The sequence below is a fragment of the Henckelia pumila genome, unplaced genomic scaffold (assembly GCF_033568475.1).
Source record: "Henckelia pumila isolate YLH828 unplaced genomic scaffold, ASM3356847v2 CTG_80:::fragment_1, whole genome shotgun sequence".
In the NCBI taxonomy this organism is placed as follows: domain Eukaryota; kingdom Viridiplantae; phylum Streptophyta; class Magnoliopsida; order Lamiales; family Gesneriaceae; genus Henckelia; species Henckelia pumila.
The window spans coordinates 1,675,005-1,695,004 of record NW_027331883.1 but is presented as its reverse complement, the minus strand read 5'-3'; the positions used below and the strand labels follow the sequence as shown (position 1 = coordinate 1,695,004).

At 34.0% G+C, this 20,000-nt stretch overlaps 3 protein-coding genes across 6 annotated transcripts; 1 reads left to right on the top strand and 2 right to left on the bottom strand.

Annotated features, from left to right (window-relative positions):
• Nucleotides 1-3,356: 3,356 nt before the first annotated feature.
• Nucleotides 3,357-9,221, bottom strand: LOC140873732 (uncharacterized). Of its 3 annotated transcripts, XR_012148091.1 has the most exons (11): nt 9,078-9,221; nt 8,875-8,980; nt 7,754-7,881; nt 7,096-7,249; nt 6,930-7,017; nt 6,641-6,779; nt 6,412-6,474; nt 6,282-6,325; nt 5,763-5,853; nt 5,512-5,640; nt 3,357-4,077 (listed from the first exon to the last, which is right to left on the bottom strand). XR_012148091.1 is itself a non-coding variant. In XM_073276965.1 (10 exons), exons 1-9 carry the CDS (start codon nt 9,202-9,204, stop codon nt 5,767-5,769), a joined length of 936 nt encoding a protein of 311 aa, XP_073133066.1. In that variant the 5' UTR covers nt 9,205-9,221; the 3' UTR covers nt 4,101-5,640; nt 5,763-5,766. The 3 variants fall into 3 exon arrangements, 2 of the variants coding, with proteins under 2 accessions (XP_073133066.1, XP_073133067.1); XM_073276965.1 differs by lacking the exon at nt 3,357-4,077 and having other exon boundaries at nt 4,101-5,640; XM_073276966.1 differs by lacking the exon at nt 3,357-4,077 and having other exon boundaries at nt 4,103-5,640; nt 6,930-6,998; nt 7,110-7,249.
• Nucleotides 9,222-10,086: 865 nt separating this feature from the next.
• LOC140873714 (uncharacterized) lies at nt 10,087-13,256 on the bottom strand. 2 transcript variants are annotated; one of them, XM_073276935.1, is made up of 5 exons: nt 13,141-13,256; nt 11,677-11,949; nt 10,985-11,116; nt 10,758-10,874; nt 10,087-10,645 (listed from the first exon to the last, which is right to left on the bottom strand). In XM_073276935.1, exons 2-5 carry the CDS (start codon nt 11,947-11,949, stop codon nt 10,298-10,300), a joined length of 870 nt encoding a protein of 289 aa, XP_073133036.1. In that variant the 5' UTR covers nt 13,141-13,256; the 3' UTR covers nt 10,087-10,297. The 2 variants fall into 2 exon arrangements, with proteins under 2 accessions (XP_073133036.1, XP_073133035.1); XM_073276934.1 differs by having other exon boundaries at nt 12,723-13,253.
• A 294-nt stretch (nt 13,257-13,550) lies between these two features.
• On the top strand, nt 13,551-19,709 carry LOC140873672 (uncharacterized). Its single transcript, XM_073276880.1, has 7 exons — nt 13,551-14,107; nt 15,801-15,905; nt 16,047-16,325; nt 16,408-16,503; nt 16,602-16,748; nt 17,686-17,761; nt 17,875-19,709. Exons 1-7 carry the CDS (start codon nt 14,027-14,029, stop codon nt 19,461-19,463), a joined length of 2,373 nt encoding a protein of 790 aa, XP_073132981.1. The 5' UTR covers nt 13,551-14,026; the 3' UTR covers nt 19,464-19,709.
• The last annotated feature ends 291 nt before the right edge of the window (nt 19,710-20,000 follow it).

Sequence of the window (20,000 nt, the reverse complement as noted above, 5' to 3'; positions counted from 1 at the left end):
TACATTTAAGTTTGTTAATGGGCTTTAATTAATTAAGTGGGCTTGAAATAATTAATTATTGGGCTTAAGTATGTTAATGGGCCAGTCTCAGTGATAGTGGGCCAGAATTTAAGAAAATGGGCCTGAGTGTTAGGGCCAGCAGTTCAGTACAAACCATGAGAAATTGAATGTGTCCTAAATATATATTTAATTATTTTATGCATGAATGTTATTTTAGTATTTATATGTTAGTATAAAAATTAAATTAAATATATATGAAGGACACACATTTTATTTAAGTACATGCATTCATGAAATAATTTTTATGCATGATTTAATGTTTAAAGTTGAGCAAAAAAAAAAATAATTTTTATGTTGAAAGTTGAAGTAGTGTGACAATTTGAGGGGGATTCGTTCCTATATGTGAACTATTGAAGGGCAGTTTACTGCCAATTTAAGAGGTGATTCGTCACCGCCACGTACGTTGGTTTTCACGCTGATCAGTATTTAATGCATGATTTAAGGTTACACTATGGATAGAACCATGCGATGTTAGAAAATAATTTGCTCAACAATGTTTATGTATTATGTATGATTATGATATTTAAGTTAATTTAAGTTATGTTATGTCATGATATTTTTAAGCATGCTCATTCATGTATATGAATGTATTAGTATTAAAGTGATTTAAATTATTTTAAACCCTTGTTATGTTAGCATGTTGGGCCTCTAGGCTCACTACACTGGTATGGTGCAGGTGAGTACGTAGAGGAGGATGTGGTATCCACCGGCGGCGAGGACATATGAGCGGACATGCAGTGACCCCGTGACCGTGATAGTCATCTGAGTCTTTATGCATGTTTTGAATATTTTAGCATGTTATACATTTATTTATTTATATTCAGTGGTTGACAGTATGAGATATTTTACTTGAATATTTTCAGTGCATGCAATTTTTATTTGTTTTTTCTTATGTCAATATTTTATTAAATGATTGACTCAGATATTCAATTTATTAAAGGTTGCATTTTTATTTAGTTTATTATTTTTAAATCTATTTATTCTGTGCATATATATATGGGCATGTATGTACATATTTTTACTTAGTAAGTATATTAAAAAAAAAATTCGCATATTTATTTATATTAGAGAGTTAGGGTCGTTTCAATCATCATATATATATATTATATAAATAATATTTTATTTATTTATTTATTCATATATTATTTTTATTTGTTTATTTATTTTTCGAGCTCGAGTTCGAGTAACTTAAACTATAGTCGAGCTCGAGTACGAAATTAATTACTCGATCGAGCTCGAGCTCTAGTTCGAGTAGTCAAATATGAGTCGAGCTCGAGGTCTAGTTCGAGTAGTTTGATACTCGGCTCGGCTCGATTGCACTCCTATCCGACAATATATTACCACTTATCCATTATTGTTTATCATACTTTATATAATTTTTAGAGTTTCTAAATTACTAAATATATTTTTTATTCTAATCTAAACTTTTCAATATGTCTTCGAAATAACATGAAAACTTATTAACGTCAAACAAAAATTGTGTATAAGAAAAAATTTACGGATATCGCGTACAAGTTGCGGTAGTTATAAAATTTATGTTGTATGTAATCATTAAATTCTTGCACCAAATTGAAATGAAGTCAAATTTCAGATTCTATTTTATTTGAATTTGACGACACTAAGCTAGACAATATATAATGTAGAATAGTTATATGAAAACGACGACCTTAATGTCAAAAAATAAAAATAAAATCAAGAACTTTGTCTGATTTCTCGTCTTCTCCAATACGCGATAAATATATATAATAGACTTGTAAATAGTAATTTGATATAATTATTGAAATATCGAGGTAAGACATAGAGAATCAGCGGTTCGATAGGCTAAAGCATAAAATATCATTTCAAAGCAAAGTTTGAATTTCATCGTTTTCGTTTTTGAAAAATATATGACGTGTGATTGAATATGTTATTTTTTAAGATGAAGATATTAGTTTTGAATTCCATGCACGCTACTTAGCTAAAAATATAGAAGGTAATAAAAATCAATTTATTTATTTTCATTTCCTCGAAAGAATATATATATTTTAAAAATATATGGATAAAATTTTGATAAAATGATTGATTTATGAAACTTTATTTCATATTATAACATAGTGAGTATTGCATGTACTCTTTTATATTTCCATCACATCACTCAAGTGCAATTCAGGGAAAAAATAATTAGTTTTTGACCTGATGAGTGTTTTGGTAATTTCTTTTTATTAAAAAAAATATTTCATGGTGAATTTTCATTTTATTTATTCAACATGTATATAATTGTCACTTTTCAATCTAATGTGCGATAACGATATATTGTCTATGAAGACGTATAATTTGTCTTGCCGGTCTATTTTTCAAATTCAAATTTATTATGAAAACCTTAATAATAATAATAATAATAATAATAATAATAATAATAATAATAATAATAATAATAATAATAATAATAATAATAATTTTATTATTATTAATTTTGTTACAAATCCCCTAAAATCATGTTCAGCAATTGCTGCTGCATGTCGGCACATGAAGCTTTCGTCATTAACATAAGCAATTATTCACAAAATTACGTAATACATATTTAAGAATCAAATGGATAAAAAAAACGAATGATTCCAAATTGTCATTAGTCAAACCTCAATAATAACAAATTGTCACATTCAAATATTAATAAAAGTATTTTTACATTGTAATTTTTTTTAAAAAAAATTGTATTGTGATGCTAAAATCTAAAATTATTATCAAATCAGAATTTTTTTTATTTTATTTTTTAAAAAAATTATCTCTTCTATGCTTTCTAAGGTCCGTTGACCGAAATACCTTCCACATATGAAAACTCTCTAATGTAAATAATTTTGTTCTCTTGATTTATATATCTACTATATAATAACTAAGATTTGTATATATTTAAAATTAAGCTGTAAAAATGGTTATTTTCCACTATATTAGAGGCATTATGCAGTATAAAATTATCTAAAATAATTTTTATTATTAATGATTCACATAATCCAAAATGTATTAAATTTTTTAAAAAATATATTGTAAATCGGGAAGATATCTGATAAGATAGCTATTCATCTCCAACGCAGCTCAACTCTGGTGTAATATTGAAACTGACATGGCTCAAGAAAAAGGGGCCGTATATATAAAATCAAAAACAATAAAATGAGGAATTTCATAGTAGAAAACGGGGGCTGTATAGTCAATTGCAAAAATTGAAACCCTCGTCGATGACTTATAGTTTATCTGACACCATGTTTCAGTTTTTAAATCGAGGTTTGGATTCAAGACCCAATTATAACAGTCTCGTGGTTGTATTACATGTGTTAGCACGGAAATAAGAGGGGCCAACATGTTGAATTGGTGCCATATTAATGCTTACATTCGGCCAGCATTTTGTCATATAACTAATTCCAGCCATCCCCCAACACCTCCTTTTTCTCTACTACTCCACATCTTCACAAAATTTGAACAAAACTAATGAAATTCCAATCTCCCCATACCCTCTTGCTGCTGATCCTGATCATGCTCACCGTCGGTTCGATTTCGAGCACTCGAGATATCGACAGATTATTCGACAAATCGAGGGCCGTATCCACATTTCAGTCTAAATCTTCTTGGTATTCATCTGTACAAGCCCCCAAGGGATCAAGAACAGAAGAGGATGAATCCATATATCGAGCGTCGAATCGCGAAACTCCAGGGGGACCAAATCCTCTACACAACTGATTGGTTTCTTGGTTCTTGCATAACACAGGAGACTTCACAGAGTCAGAGCCGGGCAGGATAGACAAAGTATTTGTGAGTTTTATCCTTTAAACTACACTTAGATAGTGTTCGCGAGAGCTTTTGCAAAGCACTTTTGAGCTTTTTCTTAACAAAATTTCACGCTCGCAAACACTACCTTAAGGCCATTTTATAGCTGTTATCTTAGGTCGGTCGGACAAATTTCTTCGATCAGACTAGGAGAGTTTTGCAGTTGATGTGCAGTACTACTACAGTCTCTTGCCTGCCAGTCTTGTTTTCCATTTTTTTTTTCTTGTGTATGTAAATAATATAGAAGAAAAAACTGTTACATATCATGTAAGAAAGATATAGTCGAATATTATTTAAATCATTGAATTCATACAACAGCTATTGTTTTCTTGTATATAATAAGAAATTCTCAAAATACCAAATCTTTCAATCCTTGCTACAACAATTCGATCCTATCCGTGAAAAAACTGAAGACGGTTATAGAATATTGAATGTTAATAGTAGTTGAAGTTAACAGCATTTTATTTTATGCAAGAGTAAGTAGGGTTCTTTATCTCTCTCTCTATATATAGATATAAGTGCTGGTCAAGATTGAAGAATAAGTTAATTAGAAGTAAGTGGGAAAGGAAGTATAATGTGCCAAAAGTAATGCATCAAACTATAATAAAGAAGCAATAATAGTAGCTTAGTTTCTGATTTAGAAAAAAAAAAATTATGTGAAATGAGAGCACAGAAGCTGATGATAATAAAGAAGTCAAACAAACAGTAAGTAATGTGTGTGGCTGAGTCTACAATTTAATTAAATATTTGTTTTATACAAGGAATAGGCTGTACGGCGGGCCATATTTTCTGCAGCACTTATCATTAAGAAATTGATTACTTAAATAATAATAGAATTGACACTGTTCAGTGTCTTTTCTATGAAAACTCCAAAAGGCCGGCGATATGAAGAATCCAATGATGTTGTGAAAGAAAATTAATGAAAGCGGTGAGTACAAGTGGACAGTGAAATTATATGACAATATTTTTTTGCAAAAAATAAAAATAATATGTTTGCACAAAGAAATTGGAATTGTTGTGAAAAATTACTTCACAAAATAGATTCCAAACATGTCATTTTCAGAACTTCGGTTTCAGCTTCTCTTTAAAAAAAATATAGAGTTATTTTTTTTTATTGCACCTAAAATATAGAATTTCATCCTCTTTTGAAAAAAAAACTTAATAAATGATTTTTCAAGATGAAAAAAGCTTCAATTTTTACAAAAACAAACAAAACTTTTGAGATTTTTTAATCTTTAAAAAGTGGAAGGGAGATCAATCGACTCTGTTGTCTCTCTTCATGCCACAGATAACCTTCTGGATATCAATTTATCCTTCATGTCCACAACCAACATACATGTCAATAAACACGGCGTGCAAACTACACAAAAAGTTGCAAATTTCATAAAATGGACCATTTCAAAAGAGGATTAAAGAAACAATGCTATCATGTGCAATAGGAATTTCCAATTTTTAAATTTGAGATTGATTCTGTACAACGAATCCTTTCTTCCCCGATTCAAGAATAAGTGAATTTGTTGACATGATTGAATGCACATAGTTTCTCCATCCTATACCTCAGAGTATAAGTATAACGACCCCAAGAAACTACAGATCAGCAGAATAGGCGGACGGTTGCAAAGCAACACAAGAAGGCCATGCACCAAGAAGACTTACATCTGATTAAAGGGGCGGAGGAAACAGTATCCAACTCTCCCCATTGTTAATCTGTTTACACAGTTACTCCATTCAAATTCGGAAAATGTCAGGGAAAAATAATCCTCATTCTTCACAAGTTATTGTTGCCTGAAAAGGAGAATTACTCCACATGTTATAAGCAAATATTTGATGAGATGTGACTTAGATGCCGTCCTTCTTATTCAGGAAATTGATTTGAACATGAATGAAGAGATCATTGAAAGGCAGACCTGGCTACATAAGCTCTGAGCCAACAGGGTCCACTGAAAAATTGATATACAGAGCCTTCTGTATGATGGGTTGAAATTTAGATTTCCACATCTGTTTTTTTGTGTTCAACCAATAAGAATCATATCATTAGTATTCTTATAAGAGCATTATCTTTGTAGTTGAATAATTGATGACAAGAGAAGAAGCAACGGAGTTGTCGGTTATTTTATTTTTTCTTTTTATATCACACACCAAGAATTATTTGAAAAAAGATCATGCTTGATGCTCCTAAATACTACCTCACCTTTCTGTAAACTTTGCTCGAAGTTGATATGCAATATAGACAAGCCAGAATAATAAATTCATGGGAGAGCCATATATTATGAAAACGAATGGAAGGCAGACAGCACAATTCACAGAACCAAGTCAACTACTCTATGAAATCATTTGAAACATCCAGTGGAAATTCAAGAAATTTTGGGGAAAAGTTTTAAATTATTAAATATATGTAAAAATAGGTAAATAATAAGGTTCCTTACATTATTGTAATCTGAACTGTTGATGAACATATTGAAAGCTTCAGCTGGTCAAATAACCAACAGTTAGGATTCCATAATGCACCAAATAAAATTTCCTGTAATGATACATTTTGGAAAAGACAAATCTCACATGATCGAAATCGTATTACTACCCCGTGAGTATAAATTGTATTGCTTAAATCCAAACTTGGACCTGAATGAAACACAATTGCAGCATCGTAAAGATGCAGCTTTAGGCACAATATCAATGATAACTTGCAACAATAAATCAATGTAGGAAATTGCAATATGAGTCAACTCAAGTGAATTGAGCGATCATGAGGGTAAACTGAATGAGCTCAAAACACTTTAAATCACACCTTTCGTAGCTTGAACAATCAAAGAAGGAAACTCCAGTGTCAGCTTTGTCAAAGAAGTCAATGCATCTTCCACTAACTCACCCAAGGAACTGCTCATAAATGCAACAAGAAGGATGAGTTCAACGCCATAGTTAAACTCCTGCCATAAAAAGCCACGAAAAACCTTAAGATAACCGTTTCATTTATGTAATTGAAATCGAATCACGAGGATTGGTTTGGGTATCTAATTAAGAATCTGAGCATTCTAATCTTATTTTTGCAAGATACGAATGTAACTGGTGATTCCAACCTCTCCTTTCCGAAAAATTGGCAGGATATCATCTTCTACTTCAGATTCATAATCCAAATTGACAACCCGCTGCAACTTAAAAAAAAACCTTCAAATAAGAGAAACATAAAGATATTTCTATGCTACAAGGTTAAAAAAACAAATGAACTAAGATATTGGTGATTACATGTCAGAGCATACATGGCAGTAAGGCATCACATGTTCTTTGAGAACTCCAACATAAAAAGGGTTCTGATAGAACTTGGTGAGGTCATCTTTAGTTTGGAAACGCATGAAGATGGCATGGGTATATTGTTCAGGATTTTGATCAGAAATGCGTCCTACAGGAATAAAAGGTGTCCAGTTGATACGTTAGAGATACACACCATAATACATCAAATCATCCAGTATGTGCCCGTGGTAAATAAATATGGATCATACATAATAATGCATCTGCTTATAATGAGATACATTGGCAAATAGTATGATCAGCAGAAGTTCGAAATAGTACTAAACAATGGCAAAGAAAATGAATCAAAAGTTTAACAACAGAAATTTGATGTAATCTCTGAAGAACTTGGGTTCATCAATATCATTCTACTACTATGAAGGCACTACAAAGGTTAAATGAAAATGTTTCATTGAAGACCATTGGCAGCCCTCTTTGTTCTGAACAAATTAGGCACCTTGATCACATGGAACATAAAAGTGACGGTTATGATAAGAAAGCGAATTTCAAAGCAGAAGTTTTTCCGAGTTAAACTATGACAATGGATGAAATAAAGATGAAGAATTAGCAGAAATGTATACAACTTTTAATCTTCTATTGAGCATTTAAAGATCACCTAATGATATAGCAACAATTCCTCGCATTTGATATTGTGTCGTATATAGATAATCCAACATGTCTTTCTCTTGCTCTTCAGATAAATCTTCTTTTGCTTTGAGTAAGCATATATGTTCAACAACTTTTCTGCAAAAAGTGGGAAACATCTTGTATCACTACGTGAACACGCAGTTTCTTAAGTTTATGATACTCTTATGTATAGATCGGTTCTGAGTTAAGCATCCCACACATTTGAGCAGAAATATGTGCATGCCAAAGGAGAAGACCTGGCTGTCCTCACTTCGAGGAAGTGAAAGGGAACCCAGACATTCTACAAAGATGTTGGTCACCTGTTTAATCAGCAATAGTTCTAAGTTATGGACACCGTTATCTAATGTTATTTAAGTCATCTCAAAATAGCTTACTTAGAAACCTGTTTTATGAACAAATCTGAGATAAAGGCTAATCACTAGAATGATACAAAAGACTTTATAATTTAATTTTATTAATTAATTTATCTTCTTATCTTATCAGAAAAAAATATTAAAAAGATTCCAAAAATAATATTCAATTCCACGATGTCATAGAGGTACTTAAGTTTAACAAGATAACAACCAACATACATCAGTGCCAAGGATGTGTAATTTTTATCATGTTTTATTGCATAAAAACTTTGTCTAAAAGAAGCATCAAATTCATAACAGCAGCAGTTTGAGCAGGGATCATATCTGACCTAGTGAGGTCAGCATTCAATATGACAACCTTAGCGAAGTTGCACACACAGTTTTCACTACTGACAAACCATAATACTTTCATAAAGCTTCAGTTCAGCCCAAAAACTCCAACGATAGTTTATTTGTAAAATTAACCCATGTATGTTACCATGGTTTTCAAAATACACCAGTGCTACACGAATTTCTTTGGAGTGAGGAAAGACCGATGAAGTGGGGCTACTTATTAATGAAAATGGGGACGAGAATTAAAATTTTAAAATAATAGTAAACAAAATTTCGAATTTCTTGCGGCCGACCACTTGGTGTCACATGTTACAGCATTAATTATAATTAATCCATAAAAACCTGCATACAAGACAAAGCTGTGAAATTTATCCTAAAAACAAAGGATGACCAAATTGGGTACCTTTTTCTCAGTGTATTGATGCCCAAATTTCCTTCTTCAATGGCAGCAATTACAGCCAGCCTGTCCTCCTTCCGCAAATTACCTCGCGAACCAACCAATAATGATTCTGATAACACAATTTCAAATAGTATTACACACAAAATTGTGCACCAAAAACCGCGAAAAAGATGAAATCAAACGGAGAATAAAGTCAGATATCTTGCCGCCAAAGATCCAATTTTTGGTCATCATTACACCAGCAGATTTTCTGGAAATCTCTAGGGTATTCGAGCGAGAGCCATGTCGGAGCCAGCTTCGGTTGAGAAGGGCGCAAGGAGCGAAAACTTGCATATCTACTCTGTGTGTGTGTGTGGAGGATGTAATTTGTGGTCACTTTATAGAAGAATAAATAAACGGGTGGACTTCATAAAACGGCCATTCAAATGGAAGTGGCAAAGCATTGCCGCCGAGTAGGGCTATGAAATTTACCAGTTTACCCTTCTATATATATAGATATGCGCAGCAAATGCAAGGTTCAATTGGTAAATTAGATCTACGTGATACTGTCCCAATCAACATCTAAGGTGTAGATTTCAATTATTTTTTCAGTGAACCTTACATATATCGATAAATTTTTACATTTAGATGTATTAATTTAAAGCAGTGCTTTGAAATTTTCTGGTTCAACCAACTTTTTGGACAATGTTTTATGCACTATTAGGACAATGCCTGTACAGGTAGTGTGAAATTTTCTGGTTCAGCTTACCCTTCAATGGTTTTTTTAATCGTAAATTCAATTATTGTCACGCGAAAATATAAATGTATCAATTATGAATATTGGATACGAAGATACTCACTTACAAACTATTTATTGACTAGAGACAAATCAATGATTAACAAATCAAATAGAACTTGATATTTGATTCATAGTCGAAATGATCGAACCAAATATATTTGAGTATATGTTTGCTCATCAATTTCCTGATTAAAATCGTTCAGAGTGTCTCATGAACTATTAAATCTTTTATTAATATTTTTTAAAGGCATATTCGAAATAAATGATAAACAAAGTCTTGTCTCTAGACTTTGTTTAACATATTTTGTGGATCTAGTAAAAGTCACATATCGATCAAAATCTCACCTGATATATCATATAACTACTAACAATAACACATTAGTCGCTTGATAAGAGTGATAAAATATACAGCCAAGATTCATCACAAGGTTTAGCCATTGTAAATCTCAACAGTTTCTTGAAATACAACAAAGTTCAGCTAACGTCTTGCGCTTCTCCACATATAGTAGTTACAGGTAAATTCAAAAATGGATTAGAAAAATGAAGTATTTTGATGGATCATCCATGAGAAAACAATCAAAACAGCGATTAGAACGTCCCCCACACATTAACATGGACATAGTATGAATCCTAGAGTTGAATCTGGTATCAAGAACCCGGGACGATGAGCTTTTTGAAGAGTTCAGGAAGATGAGAATTGGTGAGTTTTGTCCTCTTGCTGATTTCGTGCTTTTTCTTCTTTGTTTTAGGTTTGGGAACAATACCATGGACCTGCGCCATGGCTCTACGCTTAGCAGTGTTTGTTGCAGGTTTCATCCCATTCTTCTGAAGATCCTTTTCAATGTCGATCATATCACGTGGAAGTTCAATTCCACGAAACAATTGTTTCAACTCATCATCTACTTTAATAACCGCTCTTGGATCATTCGGATAGGCTATGTCCTCTTGTGAGTCGAAGTTTGATAGCAACCATATTTGGCCTGAAGCTTTCAAGGCCTAAATAAGAATGGATCAGTGGATCATTCTCATAGTCATAGGTTATAGTGACGAGAGAATATGGCATTAAAAAAACATTGAAATTTGACAGATATTGAAGATGGCCGACCACCTGTAAGTCTTCCATGACTGCAGGGTAGGAATCCTTGAGATCAATAACTGCAATACCCTCCGGAAATTTCCGAACTAAGACAAGAAGTTGGTTCTTATCTTTCAGAGCATGCTTGGACTGCAAAAAAATATTTCAAAAATTAATTAGTCGACATATCTGATTGACCAGGAACAATGAACTAATCTCCAACGAGTTTGGCTGGTGAGCTATGCAAAGAGTAAAGCTACCTTGTAGGAGAATCGCTTCCCATCATAGCTCACTTTCGGATTGTTCCTCAAACTGTCAAAGACAGCCTTGTTTGCATTCAAATCAACATAGCATGCTTCATTTATTTGTTCAGGTGTGAAGGGTTGCCTAGTCTGAGACGAATAAATTAACAAATCAGGCAACACTCAGCTAATAATTACTGTTAGTGCATTGAGTAGTAACTGCATTAAGGAGAATTCTCAATCATATGGTAAAAAGGACAAACTGGGCAAGAACAGTCCAGATTGGTGTAAACCTGCCTTAAGTACCTTACAAAACAGGCAACATAGATAAGGCGCCATTCATAAAAGTTACAACTTGAAAAACATATAATCACTAAATTTAGTAAAGAGTTCAACCCATACAAGTAGAATCATAAAAGAGATTAAATGAAAAGAGCATCATCTTTGGTCCAGAAAAAAAAAAATCAGCTCTCATTCTGCCAATCAATATAAGTATGCTAGATGGATGGTTAATCCACAATAGGCCAACCTTTCTATTAGTTATACCAAAAACAGAATGACTGTCAATGACATCAAGTCATTAAAAAGGACTAGAACAAAATAGCAAGGCTGCACAACAATTTCAACGAGAAGAACAGATACATAAACACATAGAACTTGGATTTCTCTCTGAAAAAACATAAAACCCAGAGGACAAGAGGTTCCAGTACCTCAAAGAGCAAATCAATGACTCGTTTTATTTGAGCCCCCACAGGAGCTTTCCTTATGCTGTTTATATGTTGAAGTCGTTCTGTGTCATTTGAGAATTTAACTGGAAGTGCAGGAGACTTGGCATTCGCTGAAGATGATGAACCTGAGGATATGACTTTCGATGAAGTTGTTTTAGATGATCCTGCTTTAGCCGCAATGTTGACAAGGGATGACTGACATTTCTCTTGTTGCTTCTTAAATCTATTCAAACTTTCTTCAAGTGACATAGCCATCTACAGACAACAGTTAATAATCAGAAACTAGAAGAGCTGAGGTGAGAAAGAAACAAAATATATCACATGAAATCGAACACTGAATTCTAAAAAAACGGTAACTAAAAATGAGAACCGTATCTAACCACAAAACCCAAAACGTCACCCACAAGATTGTTGAATGCTAGCACCAAGGAGATATGGTGTGGCGATTGGATTACTAACTCGAATCACATTCGAGCTGTAAGAAAAATTATCGTGGCCTTCCTAAAAGAGCCCATCCTAGTCTATCCATTTTTTTTAAAAAAAATTGCTTTGAAGTACTAAACAACAAACATAATCCATTCAAGCCTAGGGAAATAAAAGAATAATGATTCATTTATGAGAAAAACTTTTATATGGGTCATCGACCGAACCTAATTTAGAATAACTGAACCAAACCGACCAAAATTTTTGCAAAACCGATCAAAACCCAACCAAATTAAAATCAAAATCGGTTAATTCGGTCCCATTTTTTTTTTTAAAAAAAAGAGATTCGTTCATTCGACCAAACTCCGTTCCACAAAAGGATCGATGTAATTCAGTTTCGGCACGAGCATTCAATGAGAAAAGTCCCCTAACCAGCCTTGGTTGTTCAGCAGCAGAACTGTGCAAATGTTATTACGAATCTCGTTCTTAGCTCGAAAATCAGTCATTGTTTAAACGCAAGAGTTTATGTGAGTTCACATTACAAACATCATCGCGAAATTATTGCAAACAAATAAAAATTAATCGAGGGGGCACTGGGAACTCACCATAGAGAGATCGACTTTCGAGAGATCGACGAACAACAAAGATGAGCGAAGAGAAATGGATGAGAGATGAACAATGATTTTTGCAAATTCGGCAATTAAAACCGAATTTCCAAATTAAATTTTGCACTTATCTACTCAAAACAGACCCAAAACTTCACAAAAGCTTTATCATCTCTTGCTTATAATCAATTTTCAGAAAAAAAAAACACTTCATTCAAAAAAGTTAAACTATAATTTCCGCAGCCCAATCCTTTCAATTTTTAAGATGAACTTGAAACCCAAAAAAATAATTAAAAAAAAAGTTATCTTAGACAACCAAATCAACTAATTTAGACAAAATCAATTTAGGGTTGAAACTTGCAAGTCCATCACCCGTTTCTCGAATCCAATCAAACGAAAAAGGGAGAAAAGAGCGTACGCCAAGAAAGAATTGGGATGGAACTTTTCTGCTCCACCCTCTCCCCACAAAGTCTGAATTTGGTTCTGAGATCAGAAAATTCCCAAAAGAAGGAAAATTGCAGTAATCCGGAAAGAAAGAAAGAAAGTAATGATAGAAATTGGAGTCCCGTGTTATATATAGAGAAAGTTTGCAGTTTACACCTATCCACAAGGGTATTTTGTTTTTAGCCCTTCAACTGTACCATGATTACAATTCAGTCCCTTGATAATTATTCAAAAATTTCAAAAGCAATCAATAATAATGACAATCATTAATTCAAAGTGTGTCCGAACTTTGGCACCGTGGTGTCGAAAAGTCTCTTTATTTAAATTTGGAGACATTGTAAAATAATGGGAAGTTTATATCAAGAATATTTTAGATCTCAAAAGAAAAGCTATTGTATAATTATCATTGCAAATTTGAAACGATGCCGATATTATTTCAAATATCATTAAATCGAAAGATTGTAACTTGCAACAAAAAGTCTAATAAAATATGGTCAAGTTTTGATTTTTGGTTTTTCTCGAGTAAAAGTTTTGATTTTTAAAATATACCAAATGTTTTTAGATGTATGGAATCGTAAATTAAAGAGTGAGATGTGAAGTTAGCCAGCAGCAATACAGTTTCCCACTTTACAGAAAATCTCTCACGCTCACAGTATTTTCAGTTTCCAGCCATTGCAAGCATATTTGTCAACACGTGTATCCAAGAACGCTCTTGTCCAATTCACCAGACCTACCTCTTTTTCTATATTAATTCACCAAATCTTCATTTCCTATGCAGCAAATCCTTGACCCAAATCCACAAGTTTTTATGATACAGTGTTCACACCGTAGCTGGCCACAAATCTTCTAATTTTGTCTCAATGGTTGCCGGGAAGTCGCCGGAATGGCCTCCTCTTGGCTTTACTGAGAAAATTAAAGTCAAGGATGGGAGGAAAATCAAGGTAAAAAAAATGTTGTTTGTGTGTGTGTGTGTGTGTTTTTCCCCCTTTTTTCAATTGCTTGTTAATGTTTAAATTCAATTAATTGCCCTTTTTCGTGGGTCTGAGTTTGTGTGATTGTTCGGTGGCAAACTTAGGAGTTTAAAAGTTTGATCTTTGCTCCGTGAATTACTTGTAGTTATAGCCGGTGCATTGCAAATTGGAAACAGTGGAAATGTTGATTTCGTATAATTCGGTTATTATTGAGCTGATCTTGTATTACTTGAATTGGTAGAGTTACTGGATTTGGTATGGAATGATAAAAAAACCTCGTATGCATTTGCTGCATTTAGAGACGTATAGATATGTAAACAGACAAATTGATGTGGGGTATTCAATCTTTAAGTGGATTGGCTCAAGAATCAGTTAGCCATTAGCGGGTAGAGGTGATAAAAAAGGTTCGAGTTATCTTGTGTGCACGTGTCGTTGATCTATGGTTCGACACTTACCTTCTCCTCGATTTGAATTTCCGGTGTTTGCGCGGGAGGAGTGGAGATTGTTGGCTTAATTTTGGTTAAATCAATCCGTTGTCGTTTAGTAGCTTCGTGTCATAACTAGGCAGAGGATCATGGTAATTGGCTCTGTGGAGATGGGGCTTTTGTAATTAGTGTGAATGGTGGTTCTTAAATTCGATTGCCCTGAATTCATGATGAATTTCCTTACTTTTGGAGATTGTGTATTTGTTACCGTTAGAGAAGCCTCGAACTAAAAAAGATATTGACACGTGTTAACGTGTGTTATTTGCTATGATTTACATTTGTAATTTTCATTGTGCTGAGGATCTGATAATGATTGGACCTCGTAAAGAAGAAAAATAACGGTTATTTACGCTTCATAGTTGACTTGGAAAGTATGCAATATATCTCCAATTAGAAACTTATTCTTGTCTTTCAACTAACGCAAAGTCGAGGTCTGACTGATTGTTGATAGCTTTCATACTACTTGAGTTGTTGAACTTTCTGGTTTCGAACTAGAGCGGTAAAAACTTGTACAAACTTGCCACATTTGGCTAAGTGTGATTATTAACAAGCATGTGGATATATGGTTTATTTAATCATTCAGTGGATTCACTTGAGAGTCAGTCACAGGGTGGCCATGTTAAAGTCCTCGAGTTACAAGTGTTTGCATGTGTTGCCAATCTGTGTTTTAAAATTCTTGTCGTTTTCGTTTTTAATTGTTGTCTGGGTTGCTGGTGGTTTTACTTTGGTTGAAGTTGTTATCTTGTCGTTTTCTTTTTTATTTTTTGTCTAGGCGTCACATAATGCATTCAATTCTTTTCCCGAATTTTCATTATCATTAATATAATTTATTTCCTTGAAGGTGTATTGCATATGTCATCTTTTATAAAAACCTATTATGTCTTCAGAAGTGTGTAGAGTGCATTGTTGTTGTTCTGCAAGTGTCGCGATGCTGCTTTTACATTGTTTTTTCCTTCAATTTTTATAGAACGGCAAGAATGTGAATGATGAAGATTTCAAATGCACACACAAAATTGGGCAAACCTTTGATGCTTTGTTATAGTGAGGCTGGGTATTGTGCTTGGGGTTTTCCTTCATCTCCATATTTTTTCACTTGCTTTAACCTACAACAATCATGTCTTTCAGCTTATTCTCAGGATACAATAATTTTGGATTTCTCACTGTATTTTGTCTTGCAGGTGTATACCGATACATCAACTGGAAACAAATTTTATTCTAGGCCAGCGGTTATTCGATACCTCGGAACTGTAAATCAGAGTGACACTGCCGCCAAAAAAAAGAAAGTATGCTCTTTTTTCTAATTTTTGCACTGAAAAATATTTAATTTTTCTTTGTCCTCCTGGCCAAACAATGGAAATTTGGATTTAATGTTCCATGTTCTTGAACTTTTATGATGCATTATGTCTTGCATGCTTTGGTTCCAGCTTGAAGTTGAGGATGAGCACTCTTCGAAGTCCGAAATTTCTCCACAAAGTCAGCTTGAAGATGAGGATGAGCCCTCTTTGAAGTCCGAAATTTCTCCACAAAGTCAGCTTGAAGTTGAGGATGAGCCTTCTTTGAAGTCCGAAATTTCTCCACAAAGTCAGCTTGAAGTTGAGGATGAGCCCTCTTTGAAGTTCGAAATTTCTCCACAAAAGATGCCTATTGCTAGTTCAGGGTGCAACTCTGAAAGGAAGAACAAGGGGAAACATTCTTTCAAATTGGTTTGTTCTGTGTTGAGCTCGATTTACTAATCACAGTTTCCGTCAAAATATTTGCACCGCCTTACGTTTTAATGATGTCTAGGTTGCACGTGAGAGTGAATCAGCTGATGGAATACCTCCAGGATGGATAATAGAAATCAGGACGAGTAAATCTGGGAATAAGATTAGAAATGATAGGGTATTTAATATTTTGATTTATACTGCACTTTTGCTTTTAATAATGTTACTATTTTTTGTGTGTCGTATGATTAATGAGCGATTGGTTATTTTCTGAAGTACTACATAGATCCAAACAGTGGCTACATATTTTCTTCAAAAAAAGATGTTATGCGATATCTGGAAAACAGGGATATCAGTAACTGCGCGACCAGGCCAAAGAAAATGGAGAGTGATGAGCTCCAATTGATTAAGAATGAAATCCATGTGAGTTAATAGCTTTGTTCTTTATTTCTTACTTAATATTTTGTTTCTTTATTTCTTACTTAATATTCATCGCCGCATTATATTTTTTTTGCACAATTTGCGCCTAAATTCCACCAAACCAAAAGAAATTGCTGGGCATGTGATTACATCACCTAAATTGTGATTATGTATTCGTCATAAAAATTAAATGTGGATTGGATTGTGAAATGATGGTTATGTAAAATCATTGTAAGAGCATAATCTGATGATAATTATTCTAATTTGGAACAATTGCCAAAAATACATGGAAAACAATGTATTCTAGGCACAAAATGTATTGTATGATTCAAAATGCGTAGTTGGTATGATGGAAAAGTGTTTTGGGCCATGGAAAAATGTAATGCCTTTTTTTCGAGCTTTTGTATGTATTTTTTTCTTGGGTCATGGGTGTGGGCATTTGCATGTTGGACGGTTCTACTTCTAATTAATAGAGGAAAAAATACTTTTTGATTCCATGAACAATTATGAGATGTTTAAATACTTGATTGAAATGATAATCTCTTTGAAGATGCATGAAATTGTGTTGCTTGTACATAGGAAAAGTTCAAAGGTGTCGTCGTGGGACCTTCAAATTTCGTGATTTTTGTCTCTGTGGCCCACCATCGATCCTAAATTTTATGGTTCAACTTGTAACTTAACTGCACTATTGAGTGCAATATAGTTTCAAACTTCACGTCATGAACAACCTCCTCCTGTTGTCAAGTATCCAGTGCAATGATGCTTTGAGGAGAGTCGAAATATTAGACTTCAGTCTTCCTTGCACTGTTATATTCTAATGCTGATGGGAGCTATTTTATCTTCTGATGTTTGGCCTTGATTTATTGACGATTCATGTGTGATATTAAGTTGTTCTGTTTTTACATCTTAGTTCACGAAAATGTCTATTTTCTTTTTATAGTCATCATCTCAAGATAATAAGTTGTCCGAGCACATTGAGACAGAACAACTTTTAGCTTCCGGAGAATCAGATCCAGGTACATACATTTATGTTTTGGTCTATTATTTTTAAGAGGGAAACAAGTTTCGATAATTTACATGATGTAGTCACATACTTTAGCTGTTCTGAAAAATGATATACATGTTGTAGGTGGCGAAAGCTCGAGCGCAAAAAGTCCGGAAGAACCAGATGCTAAGATCTCTGAACCAAAGAAAGATAACAGTGCTTGTACTCTTGAAGACAATGAATCATGTGAAAATCCAGACAAGGATGCTGAAATGAAAGTTGACACTGAACCAACCGTAGACTTGAAATCAACCGATGAAGCATTAGCTAAAACTGATCCTGAGACCCATCCGGAGATTCCTTCGAGTGGGGTCGAAAAACAAGCAGATGAAACTCCGGTGAGCTCAAGAAAATCCAAGAAAAGAAAGGGTCTAATAGTGCCATCACGAGTGTCGAAAAGGCTTGCAGGGTGCAAAGCTGAGATTCAGTCCAACTTGATTCCAAGCAAACAGGCACTTAGAGTTGCTGCTAAGAGATCCCCCAGTAGTGAAGTTAAGACATTACCAAGTTCTTCTCTTGCAACTGTCGCTGATATTCCTTTGTCTTCTGGTGTACCACCCTCGAAAGAGGTTGCAACACCTCCAGTTGTAGTCAATGAAACTCCTCGAGACATCGAGCCACTGAAAAATGTTGAAAACCCTCTAGCAGAAAAGGAGGTTATTAGGGTTGAGAAGCAAGCAGACGACAGTATAAGATCACAAGAGTCGCAACTTTGCTTTGGATTTGGGAACTCTTGGCCTGATCCATGTCTAGAATTTGCATTCAAGACTCTTACAGAGGAAATACCTTATGAACAAACGCTGGCATTTTCTAATTGCTTCAGAGATCGGTCCAGCATACCATGCAATCAATCGAATGAATTCTCCAAACCGTCGGATTCTGATGTACCTGGCGTTTTTCAAAGTGAAATCCCCCCTCATTCAGAACCACTGAAGCATAAAGGGGCTCTTGATCTGTTGCCAGATAAACATCCCAACTTCCCGGCTTGTAGTGGTGTAAGTTCTCAACAATCTAGTTCTGAGGCAAGGAACAAGGATTGCCTGAACCTTCCAGCGAGTAGGACTGAGAAACAAACTGCTAAAGCCCCAGTGAGCTTAAGAAAATCCAAGAAAAGAGAGGATCTAAGTTTGGCCTCACAAACATCAAAAAAGCTTGCCTGGAGTGGTGTCGCTACAAGGCTTGAATTTGTAGGCAAGAAAACACTTCAACAAGTTGAGCCATCGAACAAAGCCAAAAAACCTCTGGTTGAGAACCAAGCTATTCCAGATGATAAGCATAAACCAAAGGACAGTGCAATATCTGAAGAATCACAACTCTGCTATGAATTCGGGAGCTCTTGGTCCGATCCATGCCTAGATTTCGCATTTAAGACTCTTACAGGGGAACTTCCCATCGGGGAAACTTTTTCACATTCAGGTAATTTTCGAAATCAGTCCGGGGTACCTTACAATCAAGCTAAAGATCCCATCAATAAACCATCAGGATCTGTTGTACAAACCATTTTTCAGAATGAAATTCCTTGCCATTCGGAACAAATGAAGAAAAACAATGTAGTTCATCTGTTACCAGGTAATAATACAAGCTTCCCGACTTGTAGTGGTTTGAGTTCTCAACAATCGATCTCAGAGGCGAGGAACATGGAGTACCAGACAAAGGTTAGTCTTAGAAAGTAGAAACAAAAACCTTAACTTTCTATATAGAATCGTCGTTAATGTTTTTTTTACCCCAACTGAAATCTTTGTTAGTTTGAACTTATTTGGCGACGAGCATCACCCGCCACCTTTGTAGTGACTTCTAAACTATGTGTACTGTCTGCTAATGTACTTGGGGGATGCACTTTTATTTTCAGTATTCAAATGCATGAAAAGATTGTGCAGTTTTATGATCGCCTGCTATTTCGCTTCCCAATTTGCTTGAATATGATGTGTTGGTAAGAGTTACTGTAGGAAAGCTCCTTTGTATGAAATTCATTCTTGGTTTTAATTAAATTTTAACACCTCTGTTTCTTTTCCTCTACTTATTATACATATTTAATTTGCTATATTATATGTATACATGTGTGTTTTTTTTATTATTATTCATTTTGTTATTTTATTTAACAATATTTTTACAATTTTATTGAAGCAATATTTTTATATTTATTATTTATTAATATAGTATTTTAACTATTCTAAAAAAAAGTATTTTACCATTTTAAGTTCTTTATAGTT